The sequence below is a fragment of the Dipodomys spectabilis genome, unplaced genomic scaffold, assembly GCF_019054845.1.
Source record: "Dipodomys spectabilis isolate Male_0828 unplaced genomic scaffold, ASM1905484v1 ptg000051l, whole genome shotgun sequence".
NCBI lineage: Eukaryota > Metazoa > Chordata > Mammalia > Rodentia > Heteromyidae > Dipodomys > Dipodomys spectabilis.
The window spans coordinates 13,888,181-13,915,774 of NW_024870728.1; the positions used below are offsets into that span (position 1 = coordinate 13,888,181).

The 27,594-nt window shown below is 49.0% G+C and overlaps 1 protein-coding gene across 1 annotated transcript; it reads left to right on the top strand.

Moving 5' to 3' along the window:
* Positions 1-8,046: 8,046 nt before the first annotated feature.
* On the top strand, positions 8,047-23,774 carry Igfbp5 (insulin like growth factor binding protein 5). Its single transcript, XM_042679010.1, has 4 exons — positions 8,047-9,221; positions 21,517-21,746; positions 22,213-22,332; positions 23,424-23,774. The coding sequence occupies exons 1-4, from the start codon at positions 8,888-8,890 to the stop codon at positions 23,553-23,555; spliced, it is 816 nt and encodes a 271-aa protein (XP_042534944.1). The 5' UTR covers positions 8,047-8,887; the 3' UTR covers positions 23,556-23,774.
* Positions 23,775-27,594: the final 3,820 nt, after the last annotated feature.

Consider the following 27,594-nt stretch of genomic DNA (forward strand, 5'->3'; position numbering starts at 1 on the left):
AAACATATGTGCTGAGTGTCTATACTATGCCCCCATTGCTGTTTTAGGCCCAAGCAACAGAATGTTGAACACAGCAGCTGAACCACCTCCTCGTGAGGCACTTTCTAGCTGAACATAATGAAGACCTGCAGAGAACATGAGATGTGAATATTCTGTCTATAAAAATATCCATATAAGCTGGGCATGGTGGCACATGTCTGTAATTCCAGCAATTAGGAGGCTTCAGCAGGAGAATTATGAGCTTGAGGCCAACTTGGGCTATAGAGCAAAACCCTGTCTCAAACAACCACAATCCAGGACATTATAAATGATAATAGAATAATAACACAAATAATAACAATAACTATTTAATGTATTTGGGTCAGATCATACCCGCCTCCCCTCATCCTCAGTACTCATATGTTGAAGTCTTAACTCCAGCATTTCAGAACATACCCTTTATGTATTTGGGAATAAGGTAATTGCAGATGTAATTAGCTAAAATGCAGTCATAATGAGTAGCATAGACTCTTAATCCAATATGATGAACAATTTTATAAAAGGGGATAATCGGGAGAAACACACAATTAGAGAACAGTGCATAAAGATTGAACTTAGGTTGCTCCAAGACAAGAAACTACCAGAATGTGGGAAAGAGGCCTGGAACAGATCCTCAACACCTTCAGAGGAGACCTGACTTGAATTTGTAGCCTTTAGAGCTATGAGCCCCCCCCCCCCCAAAAAAAAAGCACATGGGGTTTGAACTTACTCAGTAAGGAAGTTTGTTATAGCAGCTTGAGTAAACTAATACATTACATAATAGCTATGGAATGCTAACCTCATGAAACCTCCAAGGTACCCCATACTAGGTACAATATTTATTTTTAACATTCTGAAACATTTTGGTGTTTGGTATATTTTCATCTCTACTTTTATTAAATTGAGTTTTTTCCTTCTATTAGATAGTTTGCTGGCATTCCTTCACTATTTTATGAAATAAAGCTTTGGTGTCAGTTTTCTTTAAAGGTCTGGTTAATAAAGCCATTGATTCTTCAATACGTCCCTTTCCCTGCTACTATTTCATTGCTTGTTATAAATGTTTAGGTAGCTTATAAGTCTTTGGTTTAATTTTTTTTAGCAGTACTGGGGCTTGAACTAGGCCTTGCACTTAATAGGCGAGTACTCTGCCACTTGAACCACATTTGCAACCCTTTCCAATCTGGATACTTTTGTAATTGGGTCTTGCTTTTTGCACAGGTTGGACTGGGCCACAATCCTCCTACTTACACTTCCCACAATAGCTAGGATGACAGGGATGTACTACTACTATACCTGGGTTCTTTCTGTTGAGATGGGCTCTTGCCAACTTTTTTGTATGGACTGGCCTGCAATCACAATCTCTCAAGTCTCAGCCTCCCAAGTAGCTAAGCAATATCCTTTCTTCAGAGGAAAAAGGAAACATATAACTAGACGAAGGTTAAACAACATGAGCTGCTTGGTATTCAATGCATCGGGTTCAGGGTAGCCCATCCCCCACAGTCAGTCTACCCTAACTGAGTGGGTAACATGTCTTCCTTTTAATTCTTGCCCCAGATACATGATGTCTTGATTTGGCATGTTGAAGAAGTCTCCATTTCCTGCTTGGTGGTCAAAATGGTGCACCGTCTACAAAATGGTTCAAAGTCCACAGAAGCAAGTCCTGGTAAGTCATGATGTTTATATCATATACAATATCTCCTACCTCCTTAGATATACTTTGATATACACACTCACCCACCATCAGGATACACTGCTCATGTTAGGTACATATGTTTCATTGGTGTCTGTCTAACACTCATTCCTCAGAAGAGTGTAGACTCCTTATCTCAGCCTGTCCACGTCCAGACTAAAGGGGCTTTCAGCAGACAGGTTTTAAGTCTGTCTAAAATCTACTACTTGCTCGATTACATTGAACAAATGCACAGTCTTATCAGTAGGCCAGGAGTTGGAGCAGAATTTCTTCAGATAAGCTTCCCAGAGGTCTAGAGTGCTCAAGGATCTAAGAAACTGTGGGCCCAACTTGGGGTCCACAGTGAAGTGTTTGCATCTGTCTATATTGTGACTGAGGGGACATCTGTGACCCCAGATGAGGGACACAGTCACTGACCACCACTCCGGCTGGCCTTGGACACAGAACTACCCTGGATCCAAGAAGGAAGAAGACAGTGTTTCTTCATTAGAAGGCATTTTCATTTTGCTAGCCATCTTGAAAATTAAATGTATTTTAGATCGTCTGGATGACTGCCTTCTAACTCAGCTGTAGAAGACATTTTCCAATCTTGAAGGCACCTGGGGCTTCATTACACCACTGATAATTGTCATTAGCTGAAGCAGAAGTGGCCTTTAACCTGAGATAATGTGAAAGAGCTACAGGAAGGCTGGCAGATACAGAGCCATGTTTTAAAAAAAAAAAAAAAAAGTCAAGTTTTTGCGGTATGGCTTTGTTTTGCAAGTGATTTAAAGAATTTTCCTGGGAAATTTTGATTACACCCAATTTTAGCATGGCAAGCTGACTTTACAACTAACCACTGTGTAGGACACGACTCCACTGTTGTTTAAAAAGTAATGGAAGGATTAAGTCACCAAACAGGACATCAAACCTGTGCGTGCAAGCTCAAAAACTTTGCAACCTAACAGTTAAACCATAATCACAAGAGAAGTATTGATTTATGCTCAGAGCCTGACACCACCAACACACTAAATCAAAAATTGTCATTGTACATTTCGTTGAGGTTGGTAGTTTTGGTTGACTTTATTTATATTTGTTGTTGGGCTTTTAGTATGATATAAGCATACAGAATTTAGACCCTGGTATGTTTATACAACTTTAGGATACATTACAATTAACATATTTTAAGTCTAACAATAATAATCTCTTGCAATTTTTGTGTACCACCAGTACTGGGGCTGGAACTCAGGGCCTGGGTACTATCCTTTCACTTTTTTGTTCAAGGCTTGTGCTATACAACTTGAACCACAGCTCCACTTCTGGATCTTGGTGGTTAACTGAAGAGTTCTCACAGATTCTCCTGCCCAGCTGGCTTCCAGATCTTCATCTCAACATCCTGATTAACTAAGATTACAGATATGAGCCACTAGTGCCTGGCTGGAATCTATTTTCATTTTAACAATCCAAAAATCTGTGCCTTATAACAAGTTTCTGATGACTAAGAAGAAAGCAGCTTGAGAAGGAGCATCTTTTCCTAATTCACACAAATTTGCCCTGTGAGCTCATATCAATAAGCTGTGATACAACTTAGACTCCACCAGTCACTGTGATTTTTTATTTGGCTTTTTTTTACAGCTCAAGTGTATCGTATTAAACTTGCTTCAAGCTGTTAACACTCTGTCCCCCTCCTCTTATTCCATTTCCCCACCTTCTTCTTCTCTCTCCCTTCTAGATCTGGACCTACCCACGCTGTCTTGTAAGTCACAACAGATCACTCTTCCTTGCTAATCTCATTTTCCAAAATTAACACAGCTTCCGAGCTATCCATTGTAGGAACATGCCAGATTTGTGATCCAGGAAGACAAGAGGGCTCCAACCTGAAACTTAGGGAGCTCTCCCTATTCTGCCCTATCTGTCTGGATCTGCTCCAAGGCCTCCAAAACACATCAATTGCTAAAAACCATTAACATGTATACTGCTTACCTAGAGACACAAATCACGCTGTTGGCTCCTGCTCCATTGTAACCTTAGGGTCAATTTAGATTCTGGTTAAATTGTCTCTACATGGAGTCTCCCCTGCAACATTTCAACTCTAAAGCAGCACATGGCAGCTTGACCCTCAAAAGCATCCTCTGTTCTATATAAGACACTTCCTAGAAATCAGTCGTGCAGAAAAGATGCAGAGCCACTTGAAGAGTGGCCACTGCCCAGACCAGATGGGATCGGAAAGGGCAGGTGAACTGCTACCTGCTAACAAAATCCTAAACCACAAAGACCAAAATGCTCACAGGTGTTAAACACAAAATAGCTACTCCCTTCTGTTCTTTTAATGTCTATGATAGTCCTAGTTCACATTTTCCATGTTTGAAAGGGGCTTTGACTGAAGATCACATTCGAATTATTCATCAGAGAAGTTTTAGGATATCCTTCCGTGAACCCAAGTCATCAAGCTCTGAGCTGGCAGAACTCCGTCCCCAAGGGAAAGTTATCATGAATACAGCTGCTGGTCCAGCTGGAATGATTTGGCAGCTCAGGCTGCTGTCATTATGATATGCATGGCCGTGGCGAGGCTGAGGTGGCACAGGAGTGGACCCATAGATGTTGCTATCCTGTGTGTCTTTCCATCCAACCTTTTGCTTGCTCCCCGCCCATACAGGCCCCCATACCCATTGTTAAATTCTCCCAACCTTTGCTGCTTCTCTTTTTTTTAATGTATCTATTCTGCCACCTAGCCTTCAACAGTGTCATTACACCAAAGCTGCCTTGAACAGTTAGTTGCTCTGCACAGACAGCAGACCTGCTGAACTTTGCTTATCTGGTGAGGGACTTGAAGACTGCATGCTTTTATGTCCTTTTATTTTTAATTGAAGGTCATTGTGCCTTATTTTGGCACACAGATGAGACCATAGCATTAGTATACTCAACACGTGTATTGGTCTCTGCATAAGGAACTGAAGTCAATGTCATGAAGTTTAGAAAACAGAATCAATGTGATAAATAAGCCTATCTGAATCTGTGGTGATATAGCAACACAGAAAAGACTGAAGAACAGCTGCCTTCCCTAGTGTTTTTAGAAAAAGAATTCGTGGTGCTTTGTTACCTACAACGTCACAGTTCTCCACTTCATGCTTTTCTCCCCAGAAGAATGACATGATGATGCTTCAGCCATTAGGCTTCCCTTGGAAATTACTTCAAAACTTCCAGGAAATTATCACAAGGAAGAGCTTTTTTTTTTTTTTTTTTTTTGTGGAGGGGGTCCGGTCATGGGGCCTGAACTCTGGGCCTGGGCACTGTCCCTCAGCTCTTCAGCTCAAGGCTAGTGCTCTACCACTTGAGCCACAGTGCCACTTCCGGCTTTTTTCTTTTTGCTTATGTGGTGCTGAGGAATCGAACCCAGGGCCTCAGGCATGCAAGGCAAGCGCTCTACCACTGAGCCACCTTCCCAGCCCCAAGGAAGGGCATTTTTAAATAAAAGTGTTAGCTGCCCTTTAAAAAGTTTTCCAAGCTAAAGAGCACAAATTTTTCACTCGATTGTATTTCTCAAAACTTTGGATAGGCAGCTGATCTTTTAAAGGAAAGATGCAGTAAAGGAAAGGGCAGTGATTGGGGGAAACAAGACACAAATGGGTGATATCCCACTTCACCTAGAAAGATATGGTCAGCAGTAACAAGGCAATGCCAAGAGGAGCAAAGCTCATGACAGCAAAAGTAAGTGAGCAGCAAACAAATTCTCCGCACAGGAATACAGCCTCTGACATTTGTATCTGGCAGAAATGCACCAGCTCCTCCCAGCCAAACTTGATGGAAACCTCTTTCCAGAAGTAGTCTTCTGGAGGCGACTGACTGTGAACAGAAAGCTCTGCCAATAGACTTGAGAGGAGACCTATAGGTACCCCCACTGTCCAACTTCTTTTTCCTCCACTGCTGTATACTAATTATAGACTCTTTGGTGCAAAACCTACCCTGCAGGTTCCCTATCTTTGGAAGAAATCACTGTAGGTAATATCAGGATGCTGAGAATTCTTCTTTCCCCTACGCATTCTTGGGAAGCCTACCCACTGTCCTTGGAGGGCAGTAGCACCAGTCCTTGAATTCCTCCTGACCAGAGCCTGAGAGGAAGAGGAGATAAAGAATGATTGCTCAACACTGACTCTCTGGCCCTCCCCAAAGGTCCTCTCCCCCTCCCACCAGGGGCCACTTCCAGAGGATTCTTTTCTTTCACTCTGTCCTCATCTCTTCCTCTTTTCACCTATCTTTAGGCTCCATGTTCTTAGCCACTGGACATTGGCCTGTTAAAAAGAGGTGTCACCAGAGGCCATCTTCTGAGAATGCAGGGTGTCTGGCCTCAGACAATTCAGGTTTCCAGGGGAGCCTCATTTCAAATGCTGCCAGGCAGAGCCAGAGCCCACTCCACGCACTGATCTGCCATTCTTCTAGTCTGAGCTTGACACAGATGAGAAAATAACACTTGATCTCCCCCATTTCTGAAAGATTTCAACCAACTTTTCGGATGAATTTGCTCCCTGCTTTACCCAGCCTCCAGACAGAAGGGAGAAGCAATTGGAATCAGCTCCAGGTTTGGGGTTTTTTTTCTTTTCTTTTCCATTTAAATCATTATACACAGCTCTCTTCCAGTCAACACTTAAAACCCGTTTGGCAATTGACACAGAAGCACAACTTTAAACTTTAGGCTCCTTTTTAAAATGTGCCTTTTGGCAAATAGATAAGCGAGAAGAGAGATTAGGATCTAAGGGGTGAGGGTGGAGGTAGGGGGTGTGAAAGGCACCAAGTGAGATACTCCCAAATCAAACTAGCAAGAGAAATATTTTCCTAAGAGCAATCTTGCAGAAAGAATTCTTATCATAGATAAGGGTGCAGTCTAGTGGCAAACTTCATGAAATGCAGCCCCTTCTCCCAAGGAAGATTAAAGTGCGTTTGCAAGGCAGGAAGGGAAACTTACGAAGGGGAACAGCCCTATCCCAAAGGGCTTCGTCAAAAAACAGCAATGATGGGTCATTTCTTTCCAACCCCTGCCGTCCACAGCCCACCCATACTGCTATTTTCAGAGAAAGCTATAGTCACCATCTTCCCTCTTTAAGGCTTCCATTTCTTTCATTTTCCTAAGGAAAGACAGTGTTCGCTAGTGCCCCATAGACGGAGGTTTTAAGTGGTATGATGATGTCCCTGGCCAGAATCTCTGCCAAGCAGACCCTGTGGCCCTGTCATCTCATATCCTAGAGATGTGTCCGCTTGTACGGATCCACCTTAAGACAAGGTCTCCCTAGGTCTGGTGCCCATTCCCTCCAGAGACCACCCTACACATCAGACTCAGACCTACAGAATAGCGTGGATGGTGTCACTGCGGTCCACCTTGCTTCTACCTAACATTGGACATCAGGAACTCCCGGGGCATCAGCTGACAGAGATTCACAGATGCAACAGCATTTCCTCCCCAGTCAGACACTGCTCCCAGCAACACTGCTGGGTGGATGTCCCTTCCTGCAAGGGCAACACACACACACACACACACACACACACACATCTTGTGGGGCCAACCATAGGTTAGGAAAGTGGCCACGGATTGACTGACCCTCTAGTCAAAGATAGCCACTCCACCACTGTTAGAAAATACTCTGATTAAATCACTTTCCCCAGACTTTGGAGAAAAGAGGTTTCCAGTTTTCCTTTTTATTTTTACCCCTCTCTTTCTAATTCAACTCACCACACATAACTGACAAGTTTATACTATCTGCCCCCCCAACACACACACACACACACACACACACACACACACACACACATACATCTTACCTAGTAACTGTGATACCAACAGACAGCTCTCTCTAAAGCTTGGGAAGAATTTCTAGGGCACTCTGTGTGTGTGTGTGTGTGTGTGTGTGTGTGTGTGTGTGTGTGTATTTTATATATACACATACATACATATCCAGTTGGTTAATAAGAAAATGTGCCTCCCTCTAGCCTGCCTTCTGCCCAGTTAAAGGAAAGGAGGCAGAGAGAAACCAAGTTATATTGTGCTCCCCTGTCTGGGCAGATTTCTCTCTCTTCCATTTGTCTCTCCACCCCCTTCCCCACAATCCCAGCCTGGTCCTTTCAATCCCCTACTTCTTACTTCGTCGGTGGAGGAGGGTGTTGTACTGGGAGTGGTGGAGGAGAGCCCCCGCACGTCTCGAAGGCCTCTCCCCACCCCCACCCCGTGTGAGTTTGTACAGCAAAGCTTGGCATCCTTGCCTGGGTTGGGTGATGGGGAGCTCAAATTGCAACTACAAACTGGCTGACAGCCAGGGGCCGTCTATTTAAAAGCGCCTGCTCGCCCGGAGCCCGCAGTCTCTTTGGAAACTTCTGCCAGAGGGGAAAGAGCTAGGAAAGAGCTGCTAAGGCTGTGGAGGGCTTTTTTCCCCCTTTTTCTTCTTCTTCTTTTTTTTTCTTTTTTCTTTTTTTTTTCTCCTCGCGTTTGTATCCCTTCTTCGAACTTCACGCAAAATCTGTGAATTTCGAAGAGGTGATAACCAGAGTGGGAGAAAAAAAGAGAGAAGCGCTTGCTGGTTAGGGTTCCGTGTAATCTTTTTCCCCCCTTCTTTTCTTCATTTCAACATTTTTCTCCCACCACCTCGGCGGCCGCCAACCGTCTCTTACCTGCTCCGCGGCTGCCTGCGCGCGCTCTGACAGCTGCAGGTTGGAGAAGAGCGCGGTGCGCTTTAGATTTTAAGCAAATTGTCTTTTCTGAAGACAATTTCTTTCTCCCCCCTCCCCTTCACCCCCAACACACACACACACACACACACACACACACAGCCTCCGAGCTCATTATTTCGGTGGTGGCTTCGAGGTGAGCAATTTTGTGGCTTTTTATTTCCCCCCACCCCTGCGATTCTGCCCAAATCCCGTCGGGGATTGATAGTCGGCGCCGGGGCTCTCTCCCCGCCTGCACCTGGCGCGGCTCTTCCTTTTCTTGTCCGGCTCCCAACCTGTTGCCGGTCTCTAATCCTTGCGATCGGGGCTCGCAACCCTCTCCGTACATTTTGCAAGTGTCTGGGGGACGGCACCTGCGCTACCTGCCTGAGATTGAAAAATAAGAAAAAAGAGAGGGGGGAAATCTCCAGGCGCTCCGCTCTTGGCCCCTCTTCTCCCGGCACTCTCGCTCTCGTGCCCCGCCCCGAGGTAAAGGGAGACTCGGAGAAGATGGTGCTCACCACGGTCCTCCTGCTGCTGGCCGCCTATGTGGGACCAGCCCAGGGCCTGGGCTCTTTCATACACTGCGAGCCCTGCGATGAGAAAGCGCTCTCCATGTGTCCCCCCAGCCCCCTGGGCTGCGAGCTGGTCAAGGAGCCCGGCTGCGGCTGCTGCATGACTTGCGCCCTGGCCGAGGGGCAATCCTGCGGCGTCTACACCGAGCGCTGCGCGCAGGGCTTGCGCTGCCTCCCCCGGCAGGATGAAGAGAAGCCGCTGCACGCCCTGCTGCACGGCCGCGGGGTTTGCCTCAACGAAAAGAGCTACCGTGAGCAAGCCAAGATCGGTGAGCGCGCACAGGGTGCCCGGGGCCAGGCTCCCGGGTGGCTGGGGCGGGGGGGGGGGGGGGGGGGGGGGGACTGGGGAGGGGGGGGAGTGTGCACAGGACGGGTTGGGCCCTCGCGCGTGCGCGCGCGGAGCTCTAAGCAGCAAGTGGCTTAGCGGGTGTATCCTGGGAGTCGTGGTGTGGACTATCTGTTCTGGTTACAGGGGCGGGGGGGGGGGCAAGAGGAGGGGGGAGCTGCTTCCCCAAAGGAACCTCTCTGTTTGGGCTCCTTCTCCACCACCCCCGCCCCACCCCCAGTCTCTGCACCGTTCCCGATCCCACCCCTCCCGACTCCTGGAGAAAGAGCGACTCCGATCCTATTCGGTCTGGAGGTCCAAATCCGGTGGTACCCAATATCCTGTCTCAAACTAGGCTACATTTCCATCCCACCCCTGCCTCCCATACGTCGGGTGTTGTGGTTGTTTTTTTTCCCCTGAACTTGAAAATTCTCTTCGTTAAAACATTGTTTAAATTGGGGCCTAGAGAAGCGTTAGCCATCTAATAAGCTAATTCTACCTTTGTCTCCACCAAACCCACCCCCACCCCGCCCTTCCCCGCCCCCAACTCGTCTGGAAGTGTCCAGTCTGTCGGTCCGTCCTGCCATCTCTACACCCGCTCGCGCGCCCCAGCGCGTTCCGGGCTCCTCCCCCTCCCCTCCCCTCGCTAACCCCCCCCCCCCCCACCCCGCGCAATCTTGAGCAGCTAAAGAGCTTCTAGGGTGGGGACCCCGAGGCCCCGCCTACAGGCCCACTAATTGCTTTGGACGGGAGATGATTGATTGAGGTACAAGATCAAACGCATTAAACTGAAAAATGCCAGTTCCCCCCCCATCCACTCTCACCAGTGAATACTTTCGGGGCGCCAGGATAAGGGATGTGGGGGTGGGGGTGTAGGGGGGTTCGGAAGGAAAGGTTTGGTGTTCTGTGTGGAGTGTTCCTCCCTAAATCGAACCCTTCTTTCGCCTCCAGAGTTCAGATTTTACCTTGGATGAAAGGTGCACGTAGGTTTGGGGAGGCATGGAGGGAGGGAGGAGGTGCGGGGGGGGGGGGGGAGATTCAGATCGGCACAATTTCCCGGTTTAGGCTGATCCTCCGATCGCACCCTTCCACTGGTCCCTAAACCTCAGACGCGCCCCCCTCCCCGCACCACCAACGCCGCCCCTTCCCCCCCCCCGTCCTTTCCCCCTCCCCCCCTCCCCCCCCCCCCCGCGCCCCCGGCTCTCAAACCAGATCTCTAGTGGGTGTGGCGTAGATGCCCGCGGGGCCCTGGAACCTCGGAACGCAAAAGTCAAGGGAGGAGCCCGAAAAGGCGGGGCGCCCGGAGCCGCCCCTCGGGTTGCCCCGCCCCCAAGCTCTGGCTGCCGAGCGCCGGGGCTTCTATGATTGACGGAGCTACTTGCTCCAGCGGACCCATCCCGCTCCCTTAAACCGGGCAGTTCCCAAGTCTGATTATGTGTGCCTACGCATAGGTGTGTATCAGGTCATCTATGTATAGTGTACATCTAACTGGCGAGACACAAGAGTTTGAGTTCTGAGACTTGAATCCGATTGTCTCCCAAAGGAGTCTGGGCTTAGCTAAATTGTGACTATTCGGCGTCGTTTCTTCCGGGGACAGAGCCCCTCGGTCGCCCGGCAATCAATCCTCCGGCGCAACCCCAGCGTGCACGCCAACTACAGACAAGCTCTTGTGAACGGGGTGTGTCCGAGCTTGCCGAAAGGCCGGGCAGCTTCCTGAGCTCGGCCTCCTTCCACGTCGGCGAACGGCAGGTTCTCCGGGTCGTCGCTGCCTTGGCAGCCGCTTGAAAGGAGACGCGGGAAGAGACGGCCCGCCCCAGAGACAGAGTTGGGACTCCCTCTGCCAAAAAGGAGTAAACTGATTACCTGGTGCGGGAAGCTGGGCCTCAGGATAACAGTCCAGTCACATCAGAAAAAAAAGTGTGCAAGTTATCACTCGGCCGCAGCCTGGCCTCTCTTTTCTTTGCCTTGGCTGCAGTCAACCGTGGTATAGGCCAAGAATGGGTTTGGAGAGGTGCGCGCGGGGCGCACGCGCACCGCGCGCGCGCGTCCTGCCTGGGACCGCGCAGCCGGCGCAGCCAACTCCCCGGCCCCACCTACTGCGCGCGCGCGCTCGTGCGTGCTCGCCTTTCGTCCCGTGCTAGATTCCTCCGCCCCCTTTAGAATTCCCAGGAGCTTCTTTTCAACCTTCACCTTCTGGGTGCCTTTGGGCCAATCAAGAGTAACCCTCTCCGCCGCGCCCAGCCCCAGCACCTCTCCCCCTTTCTCCCCCTTCCCTCTCCCCCCTCTTCTCCCATCTCCTCCCTGCCTTCCTCTGCTTAAGGCCGGTGCCTGGTGGGGTTGCATTTGCAGAATACCACTGGACCCTAAAATGTTACACTTGGCTCAGAGACTTTTTTCTTCTTCTTCTTCCTGAAACTGAAGCTTGAACTCAGCACCTGTGTGCTGTCCCTGAGCTTTTGTGACTTTCCTGCCCCCTGCTGGCTTTGAACCGTGATCCTCAGATCACATCCTTCTGAGCAGCTAAGATTACAGGCTTGAGCCACCGGTCTCCATCCAGACCATTCTTAAGGAGCCGGGGGGGGGGGGGGTTCTTTTCATCTTTTAGCCAAAATTCTTGGTCCTCAATTGATCCCCACTTCATCCCAGCAAAATCTGAACTCTACCATTTTTTTCCCTTCCTCCCGTGGTTGCAAGACACATTTGTAGATTATAGAGACTGCACACACACACACAGAGATGCAAACATATGTAATCTGAGTGTACATATACCATACGTACGTTCAGAAACAAAAGTATGTGTTGTTCATTATGTGTGTTATACAATGGCGCTCCCCCCCCCCCCCCCGAAAAAAAAAAGTCACTTCCAGAATCAGAAGTAGGTAGAGTGTGGTGGCTGGCCGCCAAAGCTTCCGGGAGGAAGCGGAGGGGAGGGGAGGTGGAGACTGGGTGTTTTGCTGGGCGGTTGCTGAGCAACATGGGCGAGGGGCGTCGCCTGCTGAGAGAGCCGGGTGCTGGGAGCCCGCGCCGGGCCCAGCTTTGCATTTTGGCCAGTTCAAGCTAGAGATCGATATGGAAGTCGGGGGTGGTGTGTGTGAGGGGGGAGGAAGGTGAAGAGACATAAGTTATTGGGGGGAGTCCCTAGCTGAAACTGGTCAAGGAATGGGGCAGTCCTTGTTTGAGGAGGGGGTCTTGTGACGTTAAGGGCTAGAGTCCTGCTTACCTGGCGCATCTAAGACACCTTTCCTGGGCTGGCAGAGAATCTGATGTAGGTGGAATTGCATACTGGTCATTGAGGAATTAGAGGGAAAGAGAAGGGGGGAAATTTTACCTAAATGAAAATGAATTCTGCCTTTGCTTCTTGGAGGGGTTTGACCACCATCATCCTGGCTTCAGTGCCAAGGCCGGAGTTCCAGAGTGAGGTTTACTAGCCAAATTTATGTCTGGGTTGAACAAGATCATGGAAAACTGAAGGACTTCAGCCAGATTCCTTTCCCACCCCCATTCCCTCCCTTTGAAACAAGTCTTTGAGAACTGGCTGTGCCAGGGCCAACCAAAATGAAAGCTAGCAAAGGCCAGGGATGGGCTTTAACTTGACTTTTCTTGCTTTTTCTCCATCTTTCCTTTCTGCTGTGTCAGCTCAGCCAGGAGGAGCCAGCACAGCTGGCCCAGTAAGAGCTCCTTAGCTTTCCATTTCTCCCCCCCCCTTCTTACTCCTCCCTCCCCTCTGACTCCCTTCCCTTCTTTATCTCCCCTCCCCCACCCCCCTCTTAGGCATCCCCTGAGGGTAAGAGTTTTAAGTCTGAACAGCTGTGGGTTAGGCTTCTGGCTTAGAGGACGCAGGTGGGCCCACAGCTGCAGGGGGAAGGCCCCTAGGCTGACCTTCCAGCCGAGGTCATCTCTTGGGTTAAAGCTAAGGGCTGTGCTAAAGTGCGGAGGCCTGGAGTAAATTCAAGCTGGGGAAGGGGGGAGAGGGGGAGGGGGAGGAGGGAGGCAAAATTTTTCCAGAGTTTTCCCTTTGTACCTGAGCAATGCCTTTGAAACTTTAAGACACTGAATGTGTAAAATTGGAAGAACAGATTTCCCACACACCAGAGCCACTGCATGGAGAAACTGGGGAGGGGGGTTGGGGAGGGAACTCCATAAATAACTATCCCAGCAAGAAAGAAAATGGTTGCCACAAGAGAGACTAGTAGGCAAGTGGGAGGGGTTTGTGTCCTTCCAGCTTTGCATTTTTACCACAGTTACAAATTTCCAGAGACTCTCTTTACATTCACATCTGGGTATGTTATTCAAAGCAATAACATTCATGGTATATTTGCAGAAATAAGTCGGCAAATAAACAAGGGAGCCAGTGAAGGTCTCTATTCCTATTCCCGCCACCCCCCCAAGTATCTATTGAATCTCCCTTTTACCTCAGTTCTATTTCTTCCCATGATTTGTTATCATATCCTTAGTTACTATCTTTCTTTCTTTCTTTCTTTCTCCCTCAACATAAATCCTTAGGAGTGACTACAAATGTCTAGAAACAGAGAAATGGCCTTTTCTGCCAGGCTACTCTGTTTATACTAATCTCTCCAGGAATTGTCTGGGTGTTGACCAAAGAATGTTAAAGCTGGAAGGATCCCACAGCCCTCAGCTCAGCCAGGTCCCTCACTTTATGGATGAGACCACTCTGGACCAGAATGGGAATCACTTGCCAAAAACCTTGGGCAAGAGGTAGAGACAGGACAGGGCTGTAACTCTTCTCCTTGCTAAGGGTGCCAGCAGTTTTTGCGGACAGGCCTGTCTTGGGCCAGTGGTCTTGTCAAGGAAGAGAATCAAAAGGCAATAAAGGAATAGTGGTCAGCCTGGCATTCGGGTCCAGAAGCCAAACCTCATTTCCTGCAGACAAGAAGCACTTCTGGTGTGGGCAGGCAGGTGTTCTTGCTGCCCCTTAGTGTCTCAGCTGTCCCTCTTCTCTACAGGGGACACAATGCCTGTCTGGTCTCCTTTCCATGGCAACCTGCACAGCGCAGGGGTCCATGGGACCTGACCAGCAGGATAACAAGATCCCAGGTAGGATGACGTAAGCGTGAAGGCTAGCAGAGGAACCATCTTCCACAAAAGCTGATGACGTAAAAAACCCAGAGAGCCACTGGTTTGTGAACCTATGTGCAGTTATGTCCAGATTTTGCTGCAGGGGAGTGGAGAAATGCTTACAGAGTACAGGTTGATCTGGGACCGGCTGAGAACCCTCCGGGCCTGTCCTTCCTTTGGGGATACTTAGAGATGAGACAGAGAGCATGAGACACCCCTCCCCCTGTCCCAGTAGATTGGGCCTTAATTAACTCTTAGGTTTCAACTAAATAGAATCTGGGTTTTGGTTTGGGTTTTGTTTTTTGTTTTTTGGGTGTTTTTTTTTTTTTTTTTTAACTCAGTTTGATTGTGCTTGCTAGCCTGGCATTCTGCCACTTGAGTCACACCCAGTCCTTTTGTTTCAGTTCTCATATAGGGTCTGGCTTTCTTCCCCCTTGCCCCCACTGATCCTCCTCCTTCCTCTTGCCCCAATAAAGACTCTGGGCTTTCCCCGACAGACAAGAATCCCTTGTTTGACTCTAGAAAATATTCTGCAAGTCAAGAGTCAGCTCTCTGTGTGTGCTCCCTGCTGCCCTCTTCTGGCCACTCAGGGCAAATGATTGTTTGGTGTATGGGGAAACAGATTTAATCATTTGTACTGAGCATTTATTTACTTCCTCCTTCCACAACTCCTGGAGAAGCCTGGCTGTAGATTCTCATCTTGGAGGTTACGCATAGTATTTCTTTCCTATGTGTACATTCATCACCAACTACCTCCCAGCAACCAAAAAATCCACACCAAAATTATTGCTCTGAATCCTACAGAGAGAGAGAGAGTCTCTTTAACTGGTCCCTGGACAGTGGCTCATGTGTAAGTGTCAGCTTGATATCTGCCACGAACACATTAGAGCATGTTGAATCCTTTTTCTCTCTCCCTTTGGAGGACACCTAATGGCATTAATGTAACATAAAGGAGCACTGAGGGAAGAACTCCCAGGATGCATTCTCTAAGTGGAGGCTGAGCGCACCATGCAAGGTCCTTCCCGCCTGGGGTCACAGTCAGGAGATCAGAAGAGAGCAGACATCTTTCCTCACCCAAGGAGCCTTCAATCTTACGATCCGTTGACAGACATCTGTCAGCCAGGTACCATGCAACCAAATTTGCAGTTGATTGTAATGAGGGAAATGAGAGACAACAGAGACCAGTAAAGGCAGAGTCTTGTGTTAAGACTTCAATAGCATGCATAGAGTCATTTAATGTTCATAATGACCATATAGGAAGAAAGGGCTGTTATCATCCTTCTCATAACTCTGATGAGAAAACCAAAACAGAAAAAGAAGAAATCCAAGGCAAAGTAAACCAGTGCCAAGGATTAGCCAGCCATCGCTGACAGCTCTGTGTTCCATCTTCCACTAACAGGGTCAAGGGCAACAAGGCTTTTATAGTGACTTGGTAGTAGGGTTGGGATTGGAACCTAGTAGTCCAGCTCCTGATTTTGAATGTTTACCCACCATGCTGTCTGGTGTACATGTTTCTCTAGTCAGAACAAAGGAGTTGTATTCCCATTTCAGCCAACTTCAATGGGGTTAACCATTTGCATTCTCCTGCCCTGAATGGAGGGATGTGGAAGAACCCTGATGGGTAACCTACAGCCCACACTATTCAGCCTCCTCCACTCCTCCCATCCATCCACCACAGCCTTTCTGGCTCTCCTCACTCTCCTTACCTCCTCCTCTCTCCTCCTCCCTCTCCCTCCTCCCTCTCCTTCCTCAGGATGACAGTTGCTTGCATTTGCTTTCCTCTTGGAAGGACAGCACTTGTTTCTGTCTTGGCTCATAATTCTGGTTAAAAGGGGGAGGGGGAGAGAGTCCAGGAAGCTGGGTACAGTGACATAATAATCACTATAATCAAAGCGCTGGGAAGGCTGAGGCAGAAGGATCGTGAGTTCAAAGTCAGCTTGGGCTATACAGTGAGACTCTTTCTCCATCTAGAATTTTTAAAAAAAAAAGTCAAAACACACATCTGTTACTGATCAGAGGAAAAGAAAAACCAATGTCTTCCAAGAGAGACTGGAGCCAGGAAGATGCTGGTCAGGGCTTGGACTAGTGAGAAGGGGGAGGTTGCTCTTCTCTGGGAGGCTCCACAGCCCCTCCTTACCCACCTCTGCACCCATGCAACCTCTCTCTCTCTCTCTGTGTATCACACACACACACACACACACACACACACACACACACACACACACACACAGTGCTATTGAGTTTAATTAACATCCACAGCTGGGGAACAATCAGGCTTGGGAGACTGAGACATATCTTACATTTTCTTCAACAGTGAGCAGTCAGTCCCTCTTCTCCCACAAGCCTTGTATCGCAGCCAAAGCAGGAGGCTGTTAGTTGGCTGGGAAACAGGACAGGCAGGGAGGAAGGGAGATTGCTCAGTCTGTAGCCTTACTATTTTCATCTTTACCCAGGCACAGAGCAGGGCTGGGCCAGCCCTGTCCAGTAGAACAACTGGACAGTAATGAAAGTGTCCAATAACTACGTGGTAGCCACCACCCCCGGTCATGACAGATGAAGTGTTTGAAAGGTGGCTAGAGCAACTGAGAACTCAAATTTTAATTTTGCTTCATATTTATTCGTTGACAAAGCCACAGCAGTTTCTGGCTGTTCTACTGGAACCATGAACTTAGAACAAAGAGTAATCCTGGAGAGAAGGAGATTGTACCTACCCTTACTCTGCTCATCTCCCTTCCTCCTTTTGTCTCTCTACAAGGTGATCATGTCTCGAGGTAAAGACATGCATGTAATGGCCTCTCGAAGCATCCACTGAGCCTTAATATTTCACACACACACACACACACACACACACACACACACACACACACACACTTGTATTGCAAAAATGCTTCTAGACCCATTTCTCTTTGCCTTTTGGTCATATAAGAAGTTTAAATCCAGCCAGGCACTGGTGGCTCATGCCCATAATCCTAGGAGGGTGAGGTCTAAGGATCACAATTCAAAGCCAGCCTGGGCAGGAAAGTTTGTGAGACTCTTATCTCCAATTAGCCACCAGAAAACTAGAGGTAGCGCTGTGGCTCAAAATGGTAGACCACTAGCCTTGAGTGAAAGAGCTTAGAACTCAGTGCTCCTGAGTTCAAGCCCCACAACCAACAAAAAAAAAGGGGGGGGGGGTTAAATCCACTGGGCACCAGTGGCTCACATCTGTAATCCTAGCTACTCGGGAGGCTGAGATCTGAGGATTTGGGTTCAAAGCCAAATCTCTTACCTCTAATTAAGCACCAAAAAAGATGGAAGTGGAACTGTGGCTCAAGTGGTAGAGCACTGGCTTTGAGCAACAAAGTTCAAGGACAGTGCCCAGGCCCTGAGTTCAAATCCCAGGACTGGCATAGCAAAAAAAAAACAATGGTTAAATCTATAGAGGGAAGTAGAATGAGAGACAGAGGAGCCCAGCTCTCCTTTTCATTATTCCTGGGGTAATCCTCATCATCAGGCTAGAAGAGACTAGAGAGCCAGACATGGCAGTGCAGGCCTGTAACTCCAGCACTCAGACTGCTAAAGCAGGAGGATCACAAGTTCTAGGCCAGCCTGCACTACGTAAGGAAACTCTGTCAGAAGGAAGGAAGGAAAGGAGGAAGGAAGGAAGGAAGGAAGGAAGGGAGGAAGGGAGGGAGGGAGGGAGGGAGGGAGGGAAAGAAGGAAGGAAGGAAGGGAGGAAGGAAGGAAGGAAGGAAGGAAGGAAGGGAGGGAGGGAGGGAGGGAGGAAGGGAGGAAGGGGAAGAAGGAAGGAGAAAACAAGCACAGTGCTTTTATGGATGCCTCTAGACTCGTGCTAAGTGTTCCATATTTCCTGTCTTCTAAAGAATCTCCTCAGAAGCTAGAGAGAGTGGGATTGGGGACATGTCTCCCTCCCTAGGTCATTTTCTCCTTACAGAATAAAGAAGCATCAGGGGGCTGGGAATGTGGCTTAGAGGTAGAGTGCTTGCCTAGCATGCATGAAACCCTGGATTTGATTCCTCAATACCACATAAACAGAAAAAGCCAGAAGTGGCGTTGTGGTTCCAGTGGTAGAGCACTAGCCTTGAGCACAGAGAGGCTCAGGGACAGAGCCCAGGCCCTGAGCTCAAACCTCAGCAAAGAGAAACAGCAGGATTTTATACCCAAATGAGCTCTGACCCCCTCTCTAGCCCCTGTGCCTGCTTCTTCTTCTCTCCCCATACAGTTCTCATTTGTCCATCTCCCTGACTCTAAATGTGTACTAAAGACATTTAAGAAGAGGGACAGTAGGAGTGGGTGGCATCCAAACATCAGACTTTGCCATTGGCTTTAGTTCCTCAGGTTGTGCAGGCCCCAGTGTCCTCCGCCATCTACTGGCCATCTGGAGGTATTGACCCACTTGTCAAAGAGTTTCCAGAACCCACTATCCAGGGCAGTCTTCACCAAGAAGTCCTCCTCCATGTATCCCTCCCACAACCTCAGTTCATTTTCTCTTGGTAAAATAGCTCAGGGATACTCATGTCCTCGTACTGCACCTAAAACTTAAGCACGTCCAAAGTTGAAAGCCTATTTATGATTCGGCCACAAAGTAGCTGAGTAGGGTAAGCTGGCTCTGGTATTCCAGCCTTGGTTTGCTTGCCAGCCCTTTAATCTTCATGGCTCTCCACTGGCTGCCGGCCAAGTTTCCACTGTCTCTCTGGAGCCTACAGGTGACCACAAGACCCTGATTAGTATCTTTGATACTCGACTCTCCTAAGTAATAGGTCCCATGGGGTTAAGTGGCAGGAAAAAACCAGGAGGGACATCAACACTTTAAGCCTGCCTTTCAGAAGCAGTCAGAGGGGATGCATAGAGAGGGGGCAAGGGGAAAGGGCACCCCCAGAAGCCCTGTCTCGGTGAAGCTCAGGGTTTCCAAAAGCCTTCTAAGTTCTTTGAAGAAAGATACCAGAATTACATTTTGTTTTATAGTATCATCATTGCTTTGCTCCAATGCAATACCTGAACACTTTGAAAGAAAAGATCAAGAGCTGGGGGCCCCGAGGGGGAGGAGGGAAATGGGGACTTACTCCTGTAATCCTAGCTATTCAGGAAGCTGAGACCTGAAGCTTGAGGTTCAAAGCCAGCCAGAGCAAAACAGTTCATGAGACTCTTATCTCCAATTAACCAGAATGTGTGCGCGCGTGCACACACACACACACACAAATCAAAACGAGAGCTATAGCTCAAGTGGTAGAGTGCCAGCCTTGAGTGGAAAAGGCCAAAGAGAGAAGGAGGGGCCCTAAATTCAAGCCCTAGTAAAGGCAGAGAAAGAAGGAAGGAAGGAAGGGAAGGAAGGAGAGGAGAGGAGGGAAGAGGAGAAAAGAGTCCAAGAGAGATCCAAATAACTTTTCCCAAGGAACTTCTTAGAAAAAAAAAACTAAGATGAAGGGTCTTGATACAGAAAGGCTGTGAGCACCATGCTTCCATGGCCACCAAGCCCCCAAAAAGAGAACGAAGTGGAGGGTGGTACCTTCTCACCCACCCACCCACCAAGACAAAATACTAATAATAGGTAGCTGCAGAAGGGAGGGATGACACACCCATCCCCGACATCTTTCAGAACCAGGAAGTAAACCATAGATTGGTCCTCCCCATAGCTCCACCATCTTCCTCTCCAGTAATTACTTCTCTTCCTCTCCTGTGAGTAAACACCCAAATCTACCAACCTCCAGGATCACTTCAAAGCTTTGACTCAACCAGGTCTTCCCATCACCCGTCATCTTGACCAGGTTTGGCCATGTCTCTAAAGGCCTCCCCTAACACCTGCCTGAACTTCCTCTGGGATAACCACTCAGAACTTGGACTCTGACACTGCTCAGTAACATAGAGGGTTCCCCTAAAGCTCCCAAATGTGCGATATCCTTCCATGCCCGTGCCCCCAATTCTCCCCCCTTCTTCCATTTTCTCATCCTAGAGGCCTCCTAACCCAATTGCTGGGTATCCCAAGATAATGGAACTGAAATTTCATTTCGCCTCATTTAGTAATGGGGGGGGGGGAGAAGGGGACACCCAAAGCCCATTTGCTTTTTGGGAAAAATCAGTGGATATACCTCAGTGGTAGGGCAACTGCCTAGCATGTGCAAGGCCCTAGTTTCAATCCCCAGCACTGACTACACTTTATCTCTCTCCCTCTCTCCCTCCCCCTCTCTCTTTCTCTCTCTGTCTCTCTCGCTCACCGGTCTCCACACCTGGTCTGCATTGAGGCAGCTTAATCACACCCTGCCCATCTGGGAACAACAACCTAAGTGTCTGTTCTCTGGGGTCACAGAGCTGAGATGAGAAAAGAATTGACTGGCTCTCTGTGTACTGGAAGGGCCAGGCAGGAGGAATTCACAGATCAACATGAACAAGGTCTTGCTCCTCTAAAGGTCATAAGTCAGCTAAGTATAGACTGTCACCAAGTCACTCCTATATATACACCACGCCTGCTCCAGCCAGCTGTCAGCCTCTCTCAGACTGGAGCGGAGTAATGTCCCAGCCACCCGGGTCCTGGAGCCTAGCACAGTGTCACTTCTGAGCCATGCCAAGGAGCAAGGTCTCTGGGTGTCAGCTACCTCCATTCCTCCTCTAGCTCCCATATTTCTGACTTTCCCATCTCTCCCAGGTGCCCTTCTTGCTCCTCGTGATGATCCTTCTCCCAGGTCTGAATGAGTCTCAATGAAAGCGCAAGGAAGGGCCCCACTGGGAGGGCAGACTAGACCATTCTTACCCATACCTAGGCTGCCCCATCTCCCTACCTTGACCAACCCAGTCTCCAAGGTTCTTAAATCTCAACACCTCTCCCTCCAGTTACTCTCATCTACTAAGCCAGAGCCGCTGGCTAGCCACCTGCGCTCTGTGAACTATTTCCTCCACCTTCCTTCCTCCTGCCCCTAGGATATCACCTCTCTCCCATCCAACTCCCAAAGCCTAACACCCAGCTGGTGAAGCCATGAGTCTGTGTCAAGATGCTCTTTTGCCATGGAGTCTTCCTCCCTTCCCCTACTTGAGTGAGGGCTGCCATTTTTTTTCCCTAGCTTTGGAGCTGCAGGAAAACAAAGACCTCATCATCCTCAGCTTCACCCCAAACCTTCCAGCACTGGGCTCCTGGCCCTCTGAGACTGACCTCTAACCCCTTCTCCCTGCAGAGAGAGACTCTCGCGAGCATGAGGAACCCACCACATCCGAGATGGCTGAGGAGACTTACTCGCCCAAGATCTTCCGCCCCAAGCACACCCGCATCTCCGAGCTGAAGGCCGAGGCCGTGAAGAAGGACCGCAGGAAGAAGCTGACCCAGTCCAAGTTTGTGGGGGGCGCTGAGAACACTGCCCACCCCCGGGTCATCACTGCACCTGAGATGAGACAGGAATCGGAGCAGGTGAGTCTCAGAGATGTAGGCTACTGCTCTGATATCTGACCTTTCCCCCTCATTCACTTGGATACTTGTGGCAGCAGGAGATCCCCAGGCCAGACCCTGACGAAAACCTACTTCAGAGGATAATTGTCAGAGCTTGCCAAGGGCTTTGTCCAAGTAAGCAGGAATAGAGGTAGGATTCATTCAAAGAAAAGATCAGTCAGTCCAGTGACCCCCATAGCAAGTGTGTGAACTGCCCTAGAGCTGTGTCCAGTCCTAGGAAGAGGCTGAACAGCTCCCCGAGTTTCTGAAGACCAAAGCCTCTCATGTACAATGAGTCAGTAAGGCAGAAAAGCTGCGGTGGCTCTCCTGGAAAACTTGAAGAAAAATGTGGGCTATGTCTGGCCACATTGGGGCTTGCTCCATTGCTCTGGGTCCTATATCTGCACATCTGGGTGGTTTTTTACCTGTCATCCCTCCTGTCCACCAGGGCCCGTGCCGCAGACACATGGAGGCTTCTCTGCAGGAGCTCAAAGCCAGCCCACGCATGGTGCCCCGCGCTGTGTACCTGCCCAACTGTGACCGCAAAGGATTCTACAAGAGAAAGCAGGTATGGAACGGCCCCACACCACGTTTTCAGGCACAGATAGATCCTGACACCTGCCAGGGAAATCTCCTTCAGGTTCAAGTCCCTGACTGGAGATCTCCACCAACAACTTAGGATTTCCCAAACCCAAAGTATCTATTCACAAGGTACAATTGTGATTTTTCCTCATTCCCTCCCAGGTTTTTGTGATTCCAACTTGCCTACATGGATTCACTGAAACATTGCATCTTATCGTGTTTGTGCTACACACACACACACACACACACACACACACACACACACACAAGCATGCGACTTTAAAAACGTATTTTCTCCTGACACTATCTGTTATCATTTCATTTCCAATGACAGCCAGGCTCAATTTGGGGCAAGCCTATTTTTGGACAGTCATAGATCTCTGGTTCACAAAATTCCAAGGGTCTCAGAAGCCCCTCTGTCATGCTCAGGTTTCTGATTGGCAAGTCTGAGGATTTTAATTTCTAACAAGCTCCCCAGGGACCCCGTTGTTGCTTCAAGGGGATTCCTTACTGGTATTGATATTAGTCCTTGTTAAGGGCCAGATGGCCTTGGGGCACAGCCAGGCTCCACCCCTTTTAGCTGTGTCTCCTCCCTCCAGTTTCTACACATCTCTGTGCCTTCAGTTCCTCATGGAAAATGAGGCCACACTACCCTCACCTGGGAGGAGTAAGTGATTCATTTTCGTTAAAAACACTGAGAGCAGCTCCTGCCACGTGGTCAGGGTAAGCAGTATCTGGCACGTAGAAAGCCACACACATGCTTTGACTGTCCCAATGCCATGGCTTCAAGATCATGTCCCGGTCTCAAGAGTCTTGGAGAATATTACATCGGAGGACCCCAAATGGGTAACTTTAAACAAAGTTAATAGTTAATTTTTAAAACAAGATTACAGAGTTTACCCAAGGGCAGATTGCCCATATTAGCCTTGCTCTCTAGGTTCTCCCATACAATCAGTATGCTAGAACCCCAAGAGTTAGCTAATGACCCCGCTCATCTTGGGATGGGGAAGAGAGAGGGCAGACAGGAGCAGGGCCTTGGGTAGTGGTGTCTCACTGATGGTCCACCTCCTCCCCCAGTGCAAGCCTTCCCGTGGCCGCAAACGTGGCATCTGCTGGTGCGTGGACAAGTACGGCATGAAGCTGCCAGGCATGGAGTACGTCGACGGGGACTTTCAGTGCCACGCCTTTGACAGCAGCAACGTGGAGTGACGCGCCCTTCCCCCTGCTTCCCCCTCCCGCCCCTGCCCCAACTCCAGCCAGCGCCTTCCTCCTCCCCAGGACGCCACTCATTTCATCTCATTTAAGGGAAAAAAACATATATATTATTATTATTATTATATATTTGAGGAAACTGAGGACCTCGGAATCTCCAGCAAGGGCTCAACTTTAGAAATGGCAACAACAGAGATGCAAAAAGATAGAGACCCCTGCCCCCTTCAAAAAAGAGGGGGGGCGGGGGGGTTCTTTTTGAGGCAAATTGAAAGAACAGAGAATGGAAAAGAGAAAGAAAAAGTGAGAGAAAGGGGAAACGCATTGGTGAGGGAAAGGTATCGGTGTAGAAGAGGAAACAGTGATGGATAGAGTTAAGGAAAGAAGAGAGGAACGTGGGCAGGAAAGAAAGGGGACCAGGATCAGGACTGGTCAGGACCAGCCCTGGCTGGCAGTGGGAAGAGGCTGGGGCACTGAAGGTGTGGCCCAAGGTGTGACATTCAATGTCACCTTGGATTTATTTTTTGTCCCCAAGTTAATTGGTCTATGGGGGAGAAAGGAAAAAGACAAAATATGCCAGGACCCTTCTAGGGTTTTCTATTCCAGCCAGCAAAGTGGATGCCTTCCCCTTCTCCCTCCTCTCCTCTCACCCAAGTGGAGTGTTGTCTCCCCTCCAGATTTGTAAGCACTGAGAAGCATTCCATTCCTCTAAAACCAAAGTAGATTCATAATTGGATGATTCTAAATAGGTTTCCCTATGCAGATACTTAAATATGTGTGTATCTTTCACTCCTCCTGCAGGAGTTTAGAAATCAAAATGTACCCCCCTATCGGAGAGACTTGTTCTTCTGGGGTGACAAGACATGGGCTGAGGCATGTATTTTCAGCTCCTGCTTTTACCCGGTTCACAACTAGCACTGCAGCCTCTGTGGCGGAGGATAGGCTGGAACAAAGAAAAGAAAAAAACAAACAAACAAAAAAAAAGATGGCCTTGTATTTATCAACAAGCCTTCATATAGTCATATATAGGCATATAAATCTACTTTCTACTTTTTTTTTCTTCCTTTTTTGCAAAGGCTTGCATTACCTCTTCCAAGTAGTTTCTAAGGAGCTTTGAGATGCTTCCTCATTCTGGGAAAACCAGGAAAATCCATAGTGTCCTAATAAAACCCATACCAACCAGCTTTTCTGCCTCTAGGCACGGGTTTCCCCTGAGCTGTAAACCCAGCTCTTTGTGAGTCTTTTCATGATTCCCTACCTGCTTCCTGTGTACCCAACCAGGCCAGGTAGCTGCCACCACTTGATAATGTGTGTCCCACACTCCCAGCTCATTCCATGTTCAGTCTTCAAGCCCTCAGGAAATAACTCTCTGGCCACCATACCAAACAAGCCCAACAGGTCCAAGTCTAAACCACTGGTCCTGCCCCAGCGTTTCCCTTTCGTCTGGACAGACCTTCAATGTGAAATCCTCTCTCGATCTCCAGGCTGGCAGAGCAGGAGAGAAATGGACAAGAGGGATGGCAAAGAGGGAGGTGCTAGGGTAAAGGTTTCAGCAGAAGAGAACAGCAGATGGAGCAGAGGGACAGAAAACTAGAGGAACAGAAAAGCAAGAGAAAGAGGGAAAAGCCAATAGAAACCTTGCCTTTCTGGCCTTAGAAGCCCCTTTGAGATTCAAGAGGAAGGAGAGAGAAACATGAAGAAGTAGGTTAAAGGATAGAAATTAGCTCCATCCAGGCCATAGAACCAGGGAAGGTGGATAATTTGAGGTGGCTTCTAGACTTGAGGAGGTGGGTAGGAACGAGGATCAGTAAATCAGCCAAGCATTTGAAGGACAAAATAATGTTTCTAATGCCCTACCCTCAGCCCACCATGAAAGACTGAAGTCAGAGACAAGCTCTCCTTGGTCTACTGCAGCCAGTCCCCACCTCCTCCCTGAGGTGAAAGAGGAATGCAAAGCTTAGGACAACCTGGGAATGGAAGCTTCATGGGGGCTGTCATTGGACAGCCAGATTCTGATCCAAGAACAATCCTCTCCACTAACTTGCTCAACCGATGGGCATCCTTGGGACTGTCCTCTAAGACTGAAGATAGGCCGCCACCAGAGGGGACTTGGACGCTGGTAAAGAAGGCCCTTAGTTGCTGTGGACACAGCTCTCTCTGCTCTCTCCTGATGGCTTGGCACAGTAGAGTCCACCTCCAACATCAAACATGGAGGACCATAAAGAGTGATGGCGAAGAAACCAATTGTATGTCAATTCACAAGAGCCTGGAACATGACGGCTGTCGCCTCTTGTTCTCCCAGACAGGACAGTTGGCTGGGGATGGAAGAGGCGATCGGTCTCCACAGTGAGATGAAGAGCTTTATAGGGATGGCAGCTGTGAGGACCTTCTGAACTTTGGGGGTTGGCACGTGCCATCTCTCTACACAACTGTCCCCAAGCTCCTGACTCAATACTTCCCTATACCTTAGACCAGTACCCTAAACCTCTCTTCATGTTCCCCTTCTTTCTTCTTTTTGCTTTGGATCTTGAGCAGTCATCTAACTGGGATCTGCCAAGTAGATACTGGGGTGCTATTCCCCCTAAGAAAAGACTGAGCCAAGAATTACCTTACGCCTTCCCTGCCCTCTCCCAGGCCCTTGATCTGATTCCGGACAGGGGTACACTCTTTGCCCCGATGTTTGCTTGCGATTGAAGGGGCCTCTGCCCATTACATAGGCTCTTTGCTATCAGCCACAGACAGAGTGAACTAGTTTACTCCACTGCCAGACACTTTGGACTTCCCAAATTCAGCCTCCTAACCCACACCTGTGGTGAGTCTGTCCCTAGCTTGCAGTGCTTGTGGCTGGGACAGCGGACCTCTCCCTAGAGGAAGCTGGACCTTTCAGGAGCTGATGGAAATGAATCTGCCCAATGGGAGGTCTAGCTGAGCTCAGCAAGCCACTGAGAGAGAACAGGGTGGGCCAACAGGTGTGTCGTGGTGAGCACGAGTCTTGAGTTGGAAGCTCCCTGATGTCAGGCAGGCCTTTGGCCCAATATCTGTTCCTTGGGAAGCTCTGGACTCTGTGTTATCTATGGCCTCAGGTGTAAGTGCTCCCCAAGTCTGTCCTCACAGAAAGGCCTCTTCCATCCCCATAGGACTCATGCCTCAGAGCAGTGGAAATGATACCTCTGTCCTTCCCCCATGACTGCCAGCTAACGGGAGGGGGAGGGACTATTCAGGACTGATTCTCCTTACCCAGTCTACCTGGACCCAGCTGGCAAAGCAGGGCACCTTGTGAGAAGGAGACTCATATTTCTTTTGACCGCCAGGCCTAGACACACAGGCCAGGGACACAGGCCCTGCATGGGGGAGCCCAGGTCTCTCTGTAGTCGCTCCTCCTCTCCCTCACCCTTTCTTTCCATCACCACCTCTGTTACCATGGTAACCTCCTCTAAGGGAGGCAAGCCTCAACCATCCTCCCTCCACCCAGCTTCTTAGCAGCGACAAGCCCCCAACCGGGGCCGCACCCCCCTCCACGCATCGACTCAGACCCCCTAGAGAGCTCCAGTTGAGAATGGGAACCTGAGACAGGAGTGGGCCGTGGAGAAGAAACCTCGAGTCTTGGAGAGGCACTTTCTGGCTCCCAAAGGAAAGGAGGCTAAGCCTTGGAAGGGACCCCCAGTATTGATGGGATAAAGGAACGGGGTTTGACCAGCCAGCAACCTAGGTGTTGTACTGTCCTTATTTGAAAAAGAAAAAAAAAAAAAAAAACCACTAAAGTGCAAGAATTATTCTGCACTGTTTCTCCACCTCTTTTTCCTTTCCTCTTTTTGATTTTTTTGTTTCTTCTGTAAAACATACTATCTTGGTTTCCTCATGGAGTATATAGTGTTTCCACGTCACAGACTCCGGCCTTCTCGCCTTCAGTCCTTCTAGGTGGGGAAAAGGAAGGTGAAGGGCCAGAGGTGGGAGGGGTCCTCAGCCCCTTACACTCACTCACCCCACTTCTCTGGTACCCTGCTCACCAGCCTCAGCTCCATCTCCACCACCACCACCA